This window comes from Pteropus alecto, unplaced genomic scaffold, assembly GCF_000325575.1.
Source record: "Pteropus alecto unplaced genomic scaffold, ASM32557v1 scaffold164, whole genome shotgun sequence".
NCBI lineage: Eukaryota > Metazoa > Chordata > Mammalia > Chiroptera > Pteropodidae > Pteropus > Pteropus alecto.
In genome coordinates this window covers 22,008,159-22,026,585 of record NW_006439568.1, presented here as the reverse complement: position 1 = coordinate 22,026,585, position 18,427 = coordinate 22,008,159, and the positions used below count along the sequence as shown (strand labels likewise).

The window sequence follows — 18,427 nt, the reverse complement described above, 5'->3', positions numbered from 1 at the left end:
GAGGGGGTCTCGTCCTCTCTTTCGCACAACTTCCAGCCCCTTCCCCACCCCCCACAAAGCACCCGGAGGGCTTCTCAATCTGATTGGCTCTTCCTCTCCCACTTCTCACTTTGGAGAGCATTATATAGAAAGGTTCTACAGAGCTTCAGCCATTACTTTAGCAGCTGCTATCACCGCTCTCCTCCGATTGGACATGTCTCCATCTGATTGCCCCTTAGTCATCAAAATTCCATATATCTCAGATCAAATTCACTATTAATAACCACCGGCTACGTGCCAATTACTGGTCTAGGTACTGGGAATGCAAAGACGAGTAAAGCACAGTTACTACCCTAAGGGGCTCACTGGTAAACGTGCTATAATAGGGGAATAGTGGTAATACAAAGGAAAGAGGAATGAGGAGGCCGAGCTAACTTCGTAAAGACCATGAAGTGAAGTGGATTTTGAAGGACAAGTGGCAATTTAAAAGGGAATTAACAGGTGATTCCAAAATCAAAATGTGCACCAGCAGGAAAATTGAAACGGTTGGGCACATTAGAGAAACTATAAGTAATTTGTTATAGCTGGAAACTAAGACTTGTTTGAGGAAAGGGGAAAAAAAAAAATTCTTAAGAAGCAGCCAGGTCATGGAGAGTTTTGGATCCATGTCAGAGGGCTGAAGTTTATCCTATAGGCAATGTAGGGCATTTTAGGAAGACCACTTTGGTGGCAGAATGAAGGACAGAAGAAAGAGGTGAAGGTGGCTGCAAGGAGGCCTCGTAGGAAGCTACTCTATTACTCTGGAAGGTAGTGGGGGTGAAGACCCTGGACTTGACAGAGTCAACTGCATGGGATGTGGGATGAGAGAGTGAAGAGCAGAGGTTTGTGAGGAAATAAGATAAATGCAGTATGTGGTTGTTGAGATACCTGTAGGACTTAAGGAATTGGTGGATTACACATTTCTCAAAATAGCACCTCCCTGAAGCCTTCCCCCTGGCAACACACACACACTCAGAGCAGTGTTCTCTCTAGCTCTTCAAATCTCTACTACAGCCATTACACCCCTTCCCTGCCCTGCATTTGCAATCCTCCTTCTCTGCTGAATTTTCTCCATGTAATTTATCACCTTCTAAAATACCATATTATCTGCTTATTTTGTTTAACAGTGCTCCTCACTCCCACCATAACGTAAACAGGGTGGGGAATTTTGCCCATGGTTAAATAAAATCTACACAACCCCAATCACTATTTAATAGTTTCCCTTTTCTCTTTGTTAATTTTTCTTTAGATGCTTTATTACAACTGGAGTGAAAGAGCATATTAAAACTTCCTTCTATCATTCAAAGAATAATTTTTACACCCCCAAAAGGGCAAAATGACACCTAATTACACATAGCTTGTCCTGGCTTTACTCATATACCCCAAATTTAAGCCACTGGCCTCATTTTCCTACTTTTTACCTACCACAGTCTTTGGCCTTTTTGCTTCCTTTTCTGGATTAGGTGTCATCCCATTATTGACCTCAGAATACTAAAACGCATTCATTTTCTACAAGATCTAATGTTTCTTTTGGGGGCCATCCAATAAAACAGAATGGAAGACTTTTTCAGTCATCATGGTATTCAAGCTATGCAGACAAACAATTATGTACAAATAAGAACAGAGATTCGGGAAAGAATATAGCAAGTTGCACCTCCATAACCATATTACCAGGAGTTAAAAAGCACTAGTATCCAAGATGGAAAAACACATGTTCTCATTAAGAGGGAATGCAATGATGTCTGGCATGCAGTAAGTGCTCAAGAAAAGTTTGCTGAGACCATTGATAATAGCTTCCACTGACTATGCTTCATAGAAATCCTACAACTACTGGTTCCTGCAGAAGGAAAGAGAGTATTGGATCTAGACTAGCATCAACATAAACTCTTGTTGAAATTTTGGATTTTCTTGCTTCCTCTTGTCATTACCCCTCTGTAGGGTTCAGGTCCCATTTGTATTCTACATGTAACATCCATTCTGATCTCCACAGACTATGTTATGTGCCCAAATCATCTTGTTACCTCAACTAGAGAGTCGGAATCCAGGACAGCTTGCAATGATTAAAGTTATACTTTCTGGGTCACTGCATCTTATGATTATGGTTTTGTCTTATATTTCTTGTAGGGAAGTTTATTTGACCATCATTGGATTACTCCTCTTTGGTTGAAAGGAGAGTGCTTTAAAAGAGAGCTGATGGTCAAAATATTAATGCTCTATGTATGTTAGCCTGTCTGTAGAGAAAGAAGCAAGAAACTCTGCTATTATTTCTCTAGAAATGTAAAAATTGGCAGCTAGAAAGACTGGGAAAATCAAGTTAAATCTCTTAAGAGGGTCCGTGAAGGTACAACTAGTTGGAACTCCTTCTAGAACTGAAAGATGAAGCTCAAAGTTCTCAAGTTGCTGGAAGACAGAAAAAGCAGTATAGCCTGCTTAAGAAGAAAGCAAAGACATAATGAATAAAGGGGAGAAAGAAACCTGCTTCTTCAGATAACTATAATAGTTATTAACAACTGATTAAATTTTTAATAAACTTTAATAACTTCATTTTCTTCTAAGTAAAATATCTGCTGTGAAAGAAGAAAACAAATGTACATGTTGTGAACTCAACTGATAGTCACTTAAATTTTGATCTCTGAAAAAGCACATACCCACTGGGCGGGTAGTTTTGTTCTTCTAGGAATATACGGACTGAAGGAGGGTCAGTGGACAGCTACCGCTACCAAAATCTCTTAGCTTTATGCATAATTGATATAGTTGCCTTCACTCCAGCCTTCGCTTTAAAACGAACAAAAGTAGCGGGTGAGAGGGATGGCAAGAGTTCTAACAGAGAAAAAAGGTCGAAAAGCAAAAACAAAATTATGCAGAAGATAGGGAGCAGCTGCTCCAATGCCCCAGCGCAGATATAAAATGATTTTAAAAACAATCTGAACAGCATTTTTCTACGTGAAAATTAGCAGTGAAGTTGATTCTATGTTCCTTGGGATAACGGTTAGTCTAGAATTCCACGGACACTTGGAATTTTGGCCTCTCTTTGCGCACCTGAAAAAGTGTTACTTTCTACTGACTTCAATAGTTAGAAAAACAAACCTATTTCGGCTTGAGGAGCTATTAAAATGCTCTACTTCCTGAAAAATGAAAATTGCTGAGGAGAAACGAGCACTTTCGCTCACACTTTAACACGCAAAAGTTTCGCCTTTCCGTCTGTGCCCAAACCTGGTTCCTCCGCCCGGATAAATAAGGGCGGAGACTCCACTTGCGTCATATGCTAGCGCCGGAAGTTGGTTGCGACACAGCGACGGGCCGCAATCTGGAAACGCAGAGTGAGGCGTTTCTCCGCGTCAAGTGAGTAGGGAATTGACAGGTTGGGATTTGAGCGCGGGCATTTGGGTCAAAACTGGAAAGACACGTGGGTTAAAAAAGTCTAGTATGGGATTAGAGTTAGGAGAGGCCGGGGATGGAGTCGATGCTGTTAGCCCTTTGCCTGGTTTCTTTCAGTTTGGTTGATTAGCAATTGGGAATTATTTCATTATTCTTTTTTTATCTTCGGGTCGCATGGCCCCTTATTAAGAGATATAATTTTTTTGGTCGTCCCCTGCTAAAGTTTTGAAAAATAGAACTTGTGCTGAAAGAGAACGCAAGCTTTGCAGTCAGTTCTGAATCCTACTGCCTCCTAATAGGTGAATAATCTTAAGCAATGAATTTCTCTAAGGCTTGGTTTCTTCGTCTGTAAAATAAGAGTAACACCTCCTAGGATTGTTGTAAACATAATAACGAAATTATTTGTATAAATGAAATAACGCGTAAAGTATTTAGTACTGTGTCCAGTTCGGGTAAGTGCTCACATTACGTTGTTTTCTGTTTTGTCCTTTAGACCTACGCATAGTCTTTGAAAAAATGCAGATTAGGAACTGACACCTTTTTAATTTTCTCTGAGAAAAATAAGGGCTGGTTGGATTTGTGAGGAGTCTCTTTGAGATATTCAATATTTGAGCCTGTGATTTCAGAGACTAACAATGGATACCCAGAAGGACGTTCAACCCCCAAAGCAGCAGCCAATGATATATATCTGTGGAGGTAAGAGTATCACTTACATAGAGTAAGAATATTTTACTTCAGTTTTTTGGAAATTATTATATATTTCTTTGGATTAAATGAGTTACTCATCTTTAAAGTTATAAAGCAGAACACTTTAGCAACCATGAAAAATCCGATAAGATTTCATTTTTTCTCCTAGGAAAAGTGTATTGACCACAGCTATTTTTTTCTTTCACTCTTAATATGTTGGTAATAACAACATACCCTTGAGATTGAGTATATTTCAGTGCTTTGGGTGAAAAATATGGTTAAGATAATTTGCTTGTCTGTAATGTTTTCCTTTTAGACATTGAATAAATATGTTTTCTTTTCTAGAATGTCACACAGAAAATGAAATAAAATCCAGGGATCCAATCAGATGCAGAGAATGTGGATACAGAATAATGTACAAGAAAAGGACTAAAAGATGTATCCTTTTAACTATGCTTTCTAAATATGAGGTAGGGGGAAATTAAAAATAATGCTTGGATTGATAGTTAAAGACTAATCTCTGATAAGAATGGTAATGCTTTTGGATTATTCAACCAAAAAAAAAGACATTATCAGCATTTTTATGGACCAATACACCAGTGTATAGGCATGTACTAAATAATCTAAATACTAGTTGATTTCGGTTTTCATAAGTCTGTTTTTCAGGAATTATATATTTATGTACTCATTCTTGAGCTTGAGTTTATAGACAAACTAAATCATAGAAGGACATATAAATATTGTGTACGTGTGTTACCTAATGGAAAAAGTGGGGCTTACAAATTGAAAGACATAGTAGATTGTTACATAGTAACTGACAATATTTTTTAAATTAGTAAATTATCACCTTTAACATTGCTTTAGTGTTTTTTTTGGTGCATTGGTCTTTCATGCAATGGAGACTAATAAAAATTGAAATAGTTTTTTTTACTTCATTTCCAATGGTCATAGTAAATAATTCTATAGTTTTGTGCATTTTAAATTAAATAACAAACTAGCTTATAAAGAAAAAGTGACTTGGAGGTGTTAAGTCTTTTATATAATTTTTAAAAAACTTTTTTTGTCCTTAACTCATTTTAACTCAGTGGTGGTTTTTGATGCTCGATGAAACATGGAATTCAGAGGAATATCTTTATATTTGGATTTGCTGTTAATGTTGTATAGTTTTTGATTAGTGTACCTACATTTATGAATACAACTATATATATACAATTTCACTTTAAAAACCATGTTGTATTGAGGGATCTATTAATAGCTTACATAAAGAAATTATTTCTTGTTCAATTACATGATTTGTAATTTGATTTTATTGTATATGTCACCTGACACAACATTGAAAGTGCTTCCCCAAACCACACTTTTAATCAAAACTTAGAATCATTGGGGCTCTTGTTAAAAATAAAGTTTTCTAGGGCTTTCTAATGATTTAATTAAGTAAGTTCCTTGAACACTGCTGTTTTATATCATCAACTATTTGTAAAATCTCCAGCATTATTTTGAAGAGTATACCAATGTGCACACTGTCAGTGTGCGTACATCATTTTGAGTTACATTTTGTTACTTGAAGTAGGCCTTTCTGTCTTTGTATATAATGCCTGTCTATTTTTTAAATCTCGAGTAAAGGAAAATAAACTAATGGTTGCTTTCTGTAAGGCAAAATCAACTCCATGTGAAATGGATGAAACATATGATTAAGGCTGGTGTAGTTCTCAAGTGTAATCATTCATTAAAGTAAAAATAAATCTGCTTTTAGGGTATAAAAAGAATAGGGATTGGATTACACTGGATTACTGGATAACTTTAAAACTTTTATCTTGATCTTAGGGATACAGATACTCAGATACTCCATTTGTTCCAGGATTCCATCATTACAGAACGTCATGTTGGCTTCCCTAACATTTTAAAGATCAAATATTGCCCTGTCCAGCAAATGGTAAATCTTGCCACATCCAGCGTGGCCATGGAAAATAATCTTGAGTGGGAACGGTGGGAGATTGAGAAAAGAAAGAAGATAGAAAGTTGGGATGGGGAGGCCCACTATCCACCGATGATGGAGTAGAGAGTTGATTTTATTTTTGCAAGTTGCTTTTATACAAGAGCATACATTTACTGGCTGAAATGAGATTATCCCCACCCAACCTACGCACCCGGCTATAATCGTTTGCATTTCCATAGATTATCCCCATTCTTAGGAGGGTTCAAAGAGGTGGGGCAGCCTTTGGTGACCTCACAGATTGCGAGGACCTTGTCAGCTTGCAACCCACTCTCCACAAGATATATTCCAATGTTATTAATAGCTATGTCTGTCTCTGACATTCAAAAAATTATGTCATTTTTTAAAAACACCTGTGTTTCCACTACCATCTTCGAATACTAAATTTTGTGAATTTATACAAAGTACTACCATGCTCAAATTTTAAAGAATGCTTCCTTGGTCCACATTTTCCTTTATCCATGGCTTTTATAATTTTTTAATTTGCCATGTTTCTTCTTCTTGTCCTTTTTAGAGAAAATAGTCCCAATAAATAAAGTATCTCTTTATGACAAAGCCCCACTCATTTGATAATGTTGCTCTTAACTGTTCTGATTTCATCATAGGGCCTTTATATATCAGTAGCTTATTTGAATACTGTTATTTAGTTAGCTAGACAGCTATTTAATGGAAAAAGTATTACCATTGCAACTCACGACCACCATTTTAGTCACTTGTGTCTTTGTGTCCTGTGTCCATTCCTTCTGTGAAATGGAAATAATTTAACCTCTTGTCTACCTTGATAGTTTTATGGGGGAAAAAAAGGTAAAATAGATATAAAATTGCTTTTAAAAGATTCTTTTAAACAGTGCTTGCTATAAAATATAAAAATCAGTAAATCTTAGCTTGAAGATTTGTTAACTTGTTCCCTGCTAAACTGCTTGCCAGTGACTCAGGACACACATGTCCATGAGAAATTGTTTCACAACCAGCCCGGCTGGTCAGTGACTGGCCAGTTCATTTTTTTTAACTTCAGCTTCATTGTCAGAGTAGAGGAATTAATGATGGTCAGTACAGTGCTTTGAGACTCTGAAGCTATCTTCAGAGATTGAAGTTATGAAAAATTAAAAAACAGTATATGAAATCAGAAATAACCAGTCCTAAAGAAGAATAAATATCCCTTGTTAGGTAGGAGTGTGACTTTGCCAGGGTTCACTTTTCTTGTTTGTATCATAGGCATGAAAAAATAGCATCTACCTCAAAGGTTTGTTGCAAGATAAAATAATCCATTAAAATTCAACCTGTTAGCCTATGTTAATTATTACCATTACTGTTAAGGTTTTTCACAGATGACTGTATTGGCCTTAAAATTAGTCTTCTAGTTACCCAAGTCTTGCTGTCTTCCATACTCTTCAGATTATTCTTTCTCAAATACAAAGTTCATGGCACTGTTCTGCTGAAAATCCTCAGTGGCTCCCCATTTTGATAAAATGATTGGGAGTAGTATAGTTGGTCTTTGATAATCTGACTTCTTTCCTACCTGTCACCACTTCAACCCACTTCACAATATTTTGGTTTTAAGGAGATGTTTGCAGTTCCTTAAGCAGGTAACAGGCCTTTTTTCTTTATTGCCTGTGCCTTTTTCCATGCTTTTCTATCTGCCTGAAATGACCTTTTCTGGTGTTGGTCACCAAGAACAGGATTTTGAAGGATTGCTTTATTGTCTACCAGCTTCTAGGATTGTTGAGAAGTCCAAAACCATTCTTATTATTAATGCTTTGTATGTGACCCATTTTCTCTCCAGAAACTTAGAATTTTCTTTGCCAGTGTACTGAAATTTTACAGTATGTGCCTTGTTATGGGTCTATGTTCTTCCACTGTTTTGGTCACTTGGTGGATACTTTCAATCTGGAAACTCAAACTCTTCAATTCTGGGAAATTTTCTTGAATTATTTAATAACTTACTAATGTTAATTTTTTTTAGATTTTTTTTTAAATCTTATATTGGACTTCAGGCCTAATTTACTCTCATTTTTTTTTCTTTGTAAATATTTCTTCAACACTACTTTCTATCTTAGATTTTTCATTTCTGGTATAACATTTTTAATTTCTAAGAGGTTAGTTTTTCTTTGTATATGTATATCTCCTTGTTTCTTGGATGCAGTGTCTTCTCTCTATAAAGAGTGTACTGATAATTTTCATTTGCTAGATATTTTTCTTTCAAGTTGTTTTTTATTCCTGCTTGTTCATTCTGCAAAAATATATATGTACATAGTTATGACTAGAAGAAAACGTAAGAAGAAGTTACAAGGCATATAGAATTACAACTATTTTCCTCAAATATTTAAAGTACTTCTTCCTATGCTGAAAGTAAAATGATCAAAGTTACAGTATGCTGAGTGTTTTTGTTTTAGGACATAATTTCGAATGAAGTTTGCTGGCTGGAATGAGGTGTAAAGTGCCTTTACATGCCCCAGGGCACATGATGCTGTTTCTCAAGACAATTTAGTAAAGCAACCTAAGGATAACTCTAAAGTTTGAATCTGTGTCTATAAATATGCAAATTTAACAATCTCTGACAATGGAAATACATAGTCATATTTTGAGCACTAAAATTTTTACCACTATCAGTGCCTGCTAATAGACTGTAGGTCTGTAAGTGCAAAGGGGGAAGAGAAATACATTTCTTGAACTATTATGTTCTAGGCACTGTATTAGGTGATAATTTATGTTTAACTGGTGTGAAATTATAAAATTGAAATAACATTTTCTCACAAATGATCTTTACTGTTTCGTTTTGAGTTGTAGTATGTCTTCTTTGCTTTTGTATCTAGTGCCCAGTACAGTTTCGGACTCATAACCAGCACTCAACATGAAGAACGTATCTCGTCCTTCATTTACTCTTTTGTATGAAGGGAAGTAATTCTAGGTTGCAGTGTAGATATACTGAACGTTTAATTGTTTCTGTAAGTAGGAATAGATATCAATTTACCTTGCAGGTAGTACGACAATCCAGAACAGTAACAGCGTTTTGGATTAAATTCTAAAACGAATTGAAACGCAAAGAGTAAAGGACCTTCCCCTCACAGTTCCACTCCCCTTCTCCCCTTAACGGCCGTCTTTCTTGGTGAAGCTGGGGCCTGTTGGCCAATCAGCGGCATGACGGGTCAGGGACTATCCAGTCATCCTGCAGGGGGCCTAATTCCCGCCCCCGGTGGTCAGCCGCTCGCCCCAGGGTGCTGAGGCTGGGAGACACGCCCTTCGGCACCTGCGGCGCAGCTGGTCAGTGTGCCGCGGCCGCGTCCTCGATACAGTGCTGGGTCTGAGAACCAGGTGCGTACCTGCCCACCAAGAGTAAACTTCATCTCCCCATCGCAGTCCTTCCGAGCAGAGGACGCGGAGGAGCAAATGCTCTGTGGGACTCGAGTTAGGGAATGCGTTGTGGGATGGATGTCCTGGTCTGGATGTCCTGGTCTGGTAAATGAACTGGGGGCCTTTTGTTTCCCTTTGCTGACGGTGGCGGATGTTGGGACGGGTTCGCAACGCGGGGGTTCCCGGGGCCCACCAGCGGCGACCAGTTCTGGTGATCAAAGCCAGGGAGTGGGGATTCATAGGGTCCTCACGTTTCCGGGTGATCTGTAGAGCTTCTGGATCCCGACTGTGCCTGACCCCGCCGCCCTCAGGCCGCGTTGTACATAGAAACCGTTGCTACAGCTGGAGATGTCATTTCCTTTCGACCTCTGGCTGCAGGGGGCGCTCGGCCCTATGGATGGTGGAAAGAATGTGCCTAGGTGAAAGGAAACAGGTTTTCATGTTACTCCTTCATCATAGTTTGCACTGGAGGTGTTACTGATAAACTGAGTAAGAAGTATAGGAAGTGGATGTGGATTAGGATGATGGAAAATAAATTAAATCCAACTAGGACCGAAGATTTTGCTAATCAGAGACAAAGATTGCAAAAAGATATGGAAGAATTCTAAAGAGCAAATTAAGTATTGTATAACTTGTATTTTGGAATTTAAGAATTAATATTTACTGGTCTTGAGAATATGTATCCTACCCAGAAAATGCTAGTTTTCAAAAAGGATTCTCAGAGAAATATATTCAGAATGAGATTCGTTTGATTAGATAAGAGAAGTCTCTTTCATTTTACACGTTTTTCACTATTCAAATCATAAAATATCAGGGGTTGCAAGATACCTTCAATTCAAGGTAAACTACTTAATCCCATTAGATGCTTAAATCTCTCCAATCAAATATCCTCCAGCTCATTGGAAAAAATCTCCTAAGGCAACCCATTCTATTCTGGGCAGTATCAATAATTTAAAACTTCTTTATCTTGCTTTACTGTAACTTGCACCTTTAAGGCTGTCCTTGTGATGGGCAGCATTCATCATACTGGACCCTGCCGGTATGGTGTAAAAGCTACAGTCTCATTTCTCGGCTGGATCTCATCCAAATGCTGACCAACTGTCATCTATATTCTAGTCGAAGGCAGCGCAACGTGGAGGAAAAGCTGACAGAGCATTCTCTTTTACTGCAGAGGTCTGATATGTGACCAGACTCCCAGAGGGCAGGCATGCCGAAGGAAATACTTCTAATGTTAGACCCATTGCTACTTATTTTTAAATTTATCACCCAATGTATTTTAGTACAATGATTTTTAAAATCTTTGACAATGACAATAAGAAATATATTTTTCTTTTCAACATGTGCATTTATATACACACATCTTTATAATATGTTTGTATAGACATGAAATAAAAGTTTACAAAACAATATTTAATAGTATATGTCAGGTAGTCTGATTTTTTAAAAATTCTATCTCAATATAAAATAGTGCTGGTTGAAACTCACTAACTTGATTTTATGGGTTGCCACCTGCAATTCGGAAAGCATGAATATGATGATTAAGTGTGTGGGCTCCGTGGTCGCCTACTGAGATTCAAACCCTCAGTTCACTACTTAATAGCTACATGACCTTGAGCAGTTTGCATACGTGAAACATCAACTTCCTCATCTGTAAAACGGGAGTCACTTTTTTTTTGCTTTTTTTAAAAAATAAATTTATTTAAATTAGTTTTAAGTATACAGCACATTGGTGAGACCTCTATAATGTTCATAAAACGATTCTCCCAAGTGCTCCCTCGCTCCCCTGGCCCTCCACTTAACCATCATATTAATGTTAACTGCATTCCCTCTTTCATGCTCCCCATGCCCAACTATCAACTACTAATTTGTACTTCTTTAATCCTTCACGCTATTCTCCCAGCCTCCCAAGGGAGTCATTATTAATATCCTTCATGAGAATGGTTTTGAAGATCAAGTGGACTAATCCACGGCACATAGTAATTTAGCTCCATAAATGTTGACTATTATTACTTTTCTGTACTTAAAACCTACCTGATGCGGTAGTTGAAGTGTTGAGTTAATATATATAAAGTATTTAGATTGGTACCCAGCACACATTAAGAACTGTATTTGTTGCTGTTATTATCATCAGCAGCAGCAGTATCATTAGAATGAAACTGTTCATGGCCTCCTATTCCCAACTCAGTTCAGAGGAATATGATACTACTGATTCTGTTAGTCCTAAGTATACGAAGATGAGTAAAGTAAGATCTCGCACAATCTGGAAGAGACAGAGAAACAATTAGAATATGCGCTATGTGCTTGCTATGAGAGAAGTATGTACAGAGTGCCATTAGAACACATCTGGGGGCTGTTCATTGATCAAAGTGGGCTTCAGGGAATGGGGAAAAGGGTGATGTTAAGGAGAGTTATAGCAAGAATGTTGCTTATATTTGTTCTGAATCAGGAAGGATGGTTGAGATGTTAACAGCTAAAGTTAAAAGGTCATTCAAATCAACATTAAAAAACATCCTGAAAAGCAGTTTGAGTACTAAAGCGCATCGGAATATGCCAACCCCTAAATAGGCCACTTTGGCATAAGGATTATTTTGAGCTGAAGAAATCAAACAATAGGAAGAACTCTCTGCTCTCCCCTTTCTGCCTAAAAGGGCATAAATTTCACTCTGTGAAATGTCCCCCGGCCGCCCAGGAGGAGGAGAACATCCATTATCACTGTAAAGGGACAGTCGGCACTGAGATGAGTCTGCACAAACAAATCTTACTAAAATAACCCTTTCATTAGTTTCTTCCAGATATTTATTTTCTCTTAAAAGCCCAAACCCCTTTTCCTTTGTCTAATCATTTTTCTACAATTTATCACCCTTCGTTAAAATAGTAAAAGGCTCCCAGGCCAAACATTTCTTTGGGTTTTTACTTTTTCGTGAAGCCCCTCCTGTTAATGATGTTTCATCAGTTTAATTTGCAAGCCTCAGTTACTGAACTTAAATGGGTAGAAGAGAAGTTTTTCTCTCTCTATAGCACCAAAACCTGCATTGTCGTATTTCAACTTTGCTAAAGTGACAGTTAAGTGAGATAATTCATGTATGGTACAGTCATTTAGCTCCATGAATGTTAACTGTTCTTATTAGGGAGAGAGAGTTTAAAATGAGTAGGCATCCTCCTTGGAAAAAAACACTCCACCTCCTTTTCTATAGAAATGAAAAATACAAGTTACAGAGTACCTAGATGATTTCTATTATCCAAATTGAGTATTCTATATATTAGATTCATAACTGTTTTCCTATGCTATATTTCAGCCATGACTGCCAAAGATTATCCATCATTGTGGGGCTTTGGAAAAACAAAAACATTCAAAATTCCTGTTGAGCACTTGGATTTCAAGTATATTGAAAAATGTTCAGATATTAAGCACTTGGAAAAAATTCTTTGTGTGCTCAGGTAAGCATTTAAAATTCATGTTTTAATATGCAAATTTTAATTCTATTCCTTCTGTAAGTTGACGCTACATTAGAAACATTGGAGAAAATTCTCATATGTTGAGATTGTCTGTTGTATTTGCCCATGTTAGATTCTAAAATAGTGTTTTTGATCCTGTGGTTAGATTGATTGGTTCTGGCTAGATCTACTTCCTGCATGCGACTTAGGCTAATTTAGTATTCAAGAGGGCATTTTTCCTCCACATTTTCTAGGAAAAAGTAGCTGTGAGAATAGCCAGTAGGAGGTAAGGTTAGCTCACCAGCCTAAGCTGAAAAAGTTCTTTGGCACTCTCCCACTTCCAACCATCTGCCAATAAAGGTGGATGACTCAGTGTGAGCTGGTCACATGGAGGATGGTGGGCAGGAGAGAAGGTAGGACTAGAAGGCAGGAAATCAGGGTCTTCTCTGGGTAAGAGCCCCGTGTTGGTGATTGTTCAACTTTAATATACATCAAATGTGGTTGTGAAAAGTGCAAATTTGAGAGTCCTATCCCCCCAAGATTCTGCTTCAGGAAATCTAGAGTGGGGCCCAGGAACATATGTTTTTCATAAGCGCCTGGCTGATTGACATGCAGGTGGTCAAGGGAGTCCACTTCAAAAAACACTGCCCCGTGTCACCTATTTCTGGTTTCTTGAGGGGTTTTCATTTAGAGAGCAGCCTAATACTGCAGAAGCAGTTGTGGAGCATGAACTGCTCCTTTCCAGGACATCGCTAGGATTCCTTTTGCTCTGCAGTGGCTCTCTCTTTTCTTCTACCTGACCCCCTTCCTTTCCATTGTGTCCTTTGCTTTTTCTCTCATCACCTTTAAAGTCCTGTCTTCCCTAAGCATCCTGCTTGTTCCCAGCCAGAGTTGATATGATAACCTCATCATTTCTGAAATGGAAATATGAAACATCATATCACCATTTTCTTTTTTGCTTTTCTCTGCAGTATAAGAACATTTTCATTTATATTTGGTCAGGGATCAATAAAGAAGTGAGAAGTTTATGTGATGACTTTGGAAGCCACAGTAATAATGTTGGTTCTAAGAAATTCTATGAATAATTTAAGTATATTGCATTGACTTGGAGTTATTTTTTTAATTTAATTTGAAAATGGGATTTATTCCTCCTTTTCTAAAAATTATAAAGTGTACAGACTTATAAAAGAAGGGCAAAAGATTGGTTTTCCTTAAAAAACAGACAAGAACAGATGGTTCTATTTAACTCTCTAAGAAAGGAATTCTCTTCTTTGAGTAGTTGAATTTAGAGGTATGTTGTTCTAAACTGTTTCTCTGCCATTTTCTTCTTATCTTTTCGAAAACGAAAATAGCCAGAAATGTCTCCTCAGAAAGGAAGTCCAAAGTCTCACTTTCTGCCTCTCTCTTATAACTTATAAAATAATTTATAAGTTTAAAATTACCTTATGTACAAAATAAACATATGTATTAAAGAGAGATAACATTATTTATTCAATTTTTAAAGCATGTGATAGAAATTTGTGTCTTCGGAGCTCCTTTTTCCTTTCGTTGCATCACTGTGTACATTGACAGATGCTAATGGAGGTTGTGCTGGTTGAGGATGGTGAGTGGGAAGCCGTAGGCCCACCTTCCACCTTGTGCGAGTGGAGTCCTTGAGCTCTCCACAGAACCCGTGGGCTCCACAGAACCCCTGGGCTCCACAGAACCCAGCTTGCAAATCGCTAGTCTAGATGCTCTCTAAACAGAGTGATAACTCTACAACTCTGCAATATTTTAAAGGTCTGGTGAGGAAGGATATTATCCTGAACTTACAGAATTTTGTGAAAAGCGCCTTAAAGGATTGGCTCCTGAAAGTAGAGCTTTGAGGAAAGATAAACCTGCAGCTACAGCATCCAGTTTTACAGCAGAAGAATGGGAAACAATTGATGGTGATATAAAGGTATAGAATAACACTAGTTTTTGTGACATTATGATGTCGTATATATGTCTACTTCACTTATCCAAAATCCTAGGCTTCTTTTTTGTCAGTGACAGGCTGTTAGTGTTAATTACTTAGGTAGAATCAGTTGCTACTTACGTCCAGGAGAATGTCTGCATGTATGTGTGTATTTTAATGACCAAATAATATTCCATCCTTTGAAGGAAACATTTCAATCAACTTCTATAAACAGTGCTATAGAAACATGTTTGTTTATAATTTTTTCGTACTACCTGGTTATTTCCTTGGAATAAATTATTAGAATTCAAATTGCTTGATCAAAAGATTTGAATATTTTTAGGCTTTTGAAACATATTTCTATTTCTCAGAAAAGTTATACCCTTGTAGTCTCCCACCAGCCATGTATAAGAATGTCTATTTTCAGGTACCCTTCACTGATACTGTAATCATTTTTACAATTTTTAATCAATTAACTTGTTGAAAAAATGATAGTATTGGGTTTTTTTTATTACTATTAAAGTTAATTTTTTTTCATCTATCACTTGAATTTCTTTTGTTAATGGCCAATTTGCATCTTCGCCAATTTTTTAAAATCAGTTTTATGGAGCTAAATTTGCATTTAAAAAATTAAGAATTTTATGGTATACATTTCCCTGAGTTCTGACAAATGTATATGCTATAGAACATTCCAATTACTGCTAAAAGTTACTTTGTGCCCCTTCGTGGTCAATGCTGACCCCCATACCCTGGACCCTGGCAACCACTGAACTGCTTTCTGTCACTATAGATTTGCTTTTTCTAGACTTGCGTATAAATATAATCCTATAGTATGTTGTCTTTTGTGTCTAGCTTTACACTTAGTGTAAAACTTTTTTTTTTTAAATTAGATTATAGTTTGGCTTTATTTTATTTTATTATTATTATTTTTTAACATTTTATTTGTTTGTATTTTTCCCCCTTCCCTTTTCTCCCTTTGCTAGCCAATTTCAATAAAACAACTGCTTGGATTTAGATTGTGATTGTGTTGAATTTGTGGATCAATTTTAGAAGAACCGATATCTTAACAATATTGGGACTACTAATCTATGAACATCATTTTTCCCTGTTCATTTAAGTCTTCTTTAATTTTTTGCACCAATGTCTTACAGTTTTCAGTGTATATATCTCTTATATACTTTTTGTTAAATATATTCCTAAGGATTTAATATATTTTATGCTATTATAAAGTTAATGTTTTTTAATTTCAATTTTTTTGCTCATTCTAAGTCATCGCAATTATGAAATTGTATTTTTTTTATTGTGGTAAAATTCACATCATATGAAATTTACTATCTTAACCATTTTTAAATGTACAGTTTGTTAGTCTCTTATATACTTTTTGTTAAATATATTCCTAAGGATTTAATATATTTTATGCTATTATAAAGTTAATGTTTTTTAATTTCAATTTTTTTGCTCATTCTAAGTCATCGCAATTATGAAATTGTATTTTTTTTATTGTGGTAAAATTCACATCATATGAAATTTACTATCTTAACCATTTTTAAGTGTACGGTTTGTTAATGTTAAGTATAGTCACATTGTTATGCAACCAATTCCCAGAACTTTTATCTTTCAAAACTGAAATGCTATACCCATTAAACAACCACTCTGCACTCCTATCCCCACCCCCAGCCTCTGGTAACTACCATTCTACTTTGTTTCTATAAGTTTGACAAATTTGGATACCTCATGTTAATAGAATTTTAATTTCAATTTTTATTTGTACATCGCAAGGTTATAGTTATCTAATTGACCCTTTATATTGACCATGTACCTGCGATCTTAAATTCATACTCACAAATTAGTTCTAGTTTTATTGTAGATTCCGTGGATTTTCTACATGCAGGATTATGTCATCTGTGAATGAGAGATTTACTTCTTCTTTTCCGGTCTGGCTGTGTTATTTCTTTTATTTGCCTTGCTGCACTGGCTTAGACCTCTAGTACGATGTTGACGTGAGAACAGATAGATGTCCTTGTTTTGTTCCCTTCCAATCAGTCTTTCACTATGAAGTATAATGTTAGCTTTAGATTTGTGCAGATGCCCATTACCAGGTTGAGGAAATTCCCTTCTGTTCCTTTTTTGATGAGAATTTTTATAATGAATGGGAATTGAATTTTGTAAAATGAATTTTCTGCATTTATTGAGATAAACATACAGTTTTCTTTGTAATCTGTTAATAAAGTAAATTATGTAGTTCACTGTTTTCCAGTGTTATACCAACCTTTCATTCCAAGATAAACCCTACTTGGTCATAATGTGTCTTTTTTATATATTGCCGGATTTGATTTGCCAAAATTTTGTGGATTTATGTGTCTATAATCATGAGAGATACTGGTCTAAAGTTTTCTAGTAATGTCATTGTTTGGTTTTGGTAGCAGGGTAATACATAGAATGAGTTGAGAAATGTTTTCTCTTCTATTTTCTAGAAAAGTTTGTGTATAATCGATATTATTTTTTTCCTTAATTGTTTCTAGAATTCACCGTTGACATCTGGGCCTGGGTTTTTCTTTACAGGAAAGATTTTAACTGTGAATTCAATATCTTTATAGATATAGAACTATTCAGATTATCGTTAGAGTTCTCTCTCTATCTAGGTACTTCCTCTAGGATATCTTTTTCCCTCCCTTATCTACCTTCCTCCCTCCCTCCCTTTCCTCTGGTAACCACTAAACTGGGTCCATGAGTCTCTGTTTTGTTCTTTTGTTGCTTTCAGTTTTACATCCCACATGTAAGTAAAATCATATGGCTCTCAACTTTTTCTAACTGATTTATTTCACTTAGCATCTAATCTCAAGATCCATCCATGTTGTTGCAAATGGAAGTATTTCATCTTTTCTTATGGCTGAATAATATTCCATTGTGTGTATATACTACATCTTCTTTATCCAGTCATGTATTAAAGGACACTTTGGTTGTTTTCATGTCTTGGTCACCGTGAATAATGTTGCTATGAACATCAGCGTACAAATATCTTTATGGATAAACATTTTCAGTTTGGGGTGGTGGTGGTAAATGCCCAGAAGAGGGATTGCTGGGTCATATGGTAACTATTTTTATTTTTTGAGGAACCTCTATACTATTTTCTATAGTGACTGCACCAATTGACAATCCTTCCAGCAGTGTATGAGGATTCTCTTTCCCCACAATTCTCTCCAACACTTGTTATTACTTGTCCTGTTATTGATGATAGCCATTCTAAGATGTGAAGTGGTATCTCATTGTGGTTTTGATTTGCATTTCCCTAATGGTGAGTGAAGTTGAACATCTTTTCACATGTAAGTTGGCCATTAGTATACCTTCTTGAGAGAAGTGTCTGTCCAGGTCTTCTGCCCATTTTTTAATTGGAATGTTTGTTTTTTATTGTTGAGTGGTATAAGTTCTTTATATATTTTAGTAAGTATTAGCCCCTTATCGTAGGCATTGTTTGCAAATATCTTCGCCTGTTTAGATGGTTACCTCTTTATCTTATTGTTGGTTTCTTTGCTGTGCAGAAGTTTTTTAGTTTGATGTAGTCCCATTCATTTATTTTTGCTTTTACTTCCCTTGCCTTTGAGGTCAAATTCATAAAATCCTCTTTAAAT

General features: G+C 36.4%; 2 protein-coding genes across 4 annotated transcripts in view; both read left to right on the top strand.

Annotated features, from left to right (window-relative positions):
• Nucleotides 1–3,277: 3,277 nt before the first annotated feature.
• On the top strand, nucleotides 3,278–5,719 carry POLR2K (RNA polymerase II subunit K). 3 transcript variants are annotated; one of them, XM_006916649.3, is made up of 4 exons: nucleotides 3,278–3,360; nucleotides 4,023–4,092; nucleotides 4,429–4,521; nucleotides 5,169–5,719. In XM_006916649.3, exons 2-4 carry the CDS (start codon nucleotides 4,032–4,034, stop codon nucleotides 5,189–5,191), a joined length of 177 nt encoding a protein of 58 aa, XP_006916711.1. In that variant the 5' UTR covers nucleotides 3,278–3,360; nucleotides 4,023–4,031; the 3' UTR covers nucleotides 5,192–5,719. The 3 variants fall into 3 exon arrangements, with proteins under 3 accessions (XP_006916711.1, XP_024905873.1, XP_015448434.1); XM_025050105.1 differs by having other exon boundaries at nucleotides 3,310–3,379; XM_015592948.2 differs by lacking the exon at nucleotides 3,278–3,360 and adding an exon at nucleotides 3,408–3,695.
• Nucleotides 5,720–9,262: 3,543 nt separating this feature from the next.
• The window catches only part of SPAG1 (sperm associated antigen 1), a 57,279-nt gene continuing 48,114 nt past the window's right edge, over nucleotides 9,263–18,427 (top strand). The window contains exons 1-3 of the mRNA XM_015592959.2: nucleotides 9,263–9,388; nucleotides 12,724–12,865; nucleotides 14,642–14,801. Coding sequence (XP_015448445.1) covers nucleotides 12,726–12,865; nucleotides 14,642–14,801 — 300 coding nt within the window. The 5' untranslated portion in view covers nucleotides 9,263–9,388; nucleotides 12,724–12,725. The remainder of the gene's footprint in view (nucleotides 9,389–12,723; nucleotides 12,866–14,641; nucleotides 14,802–18,427) is intronic.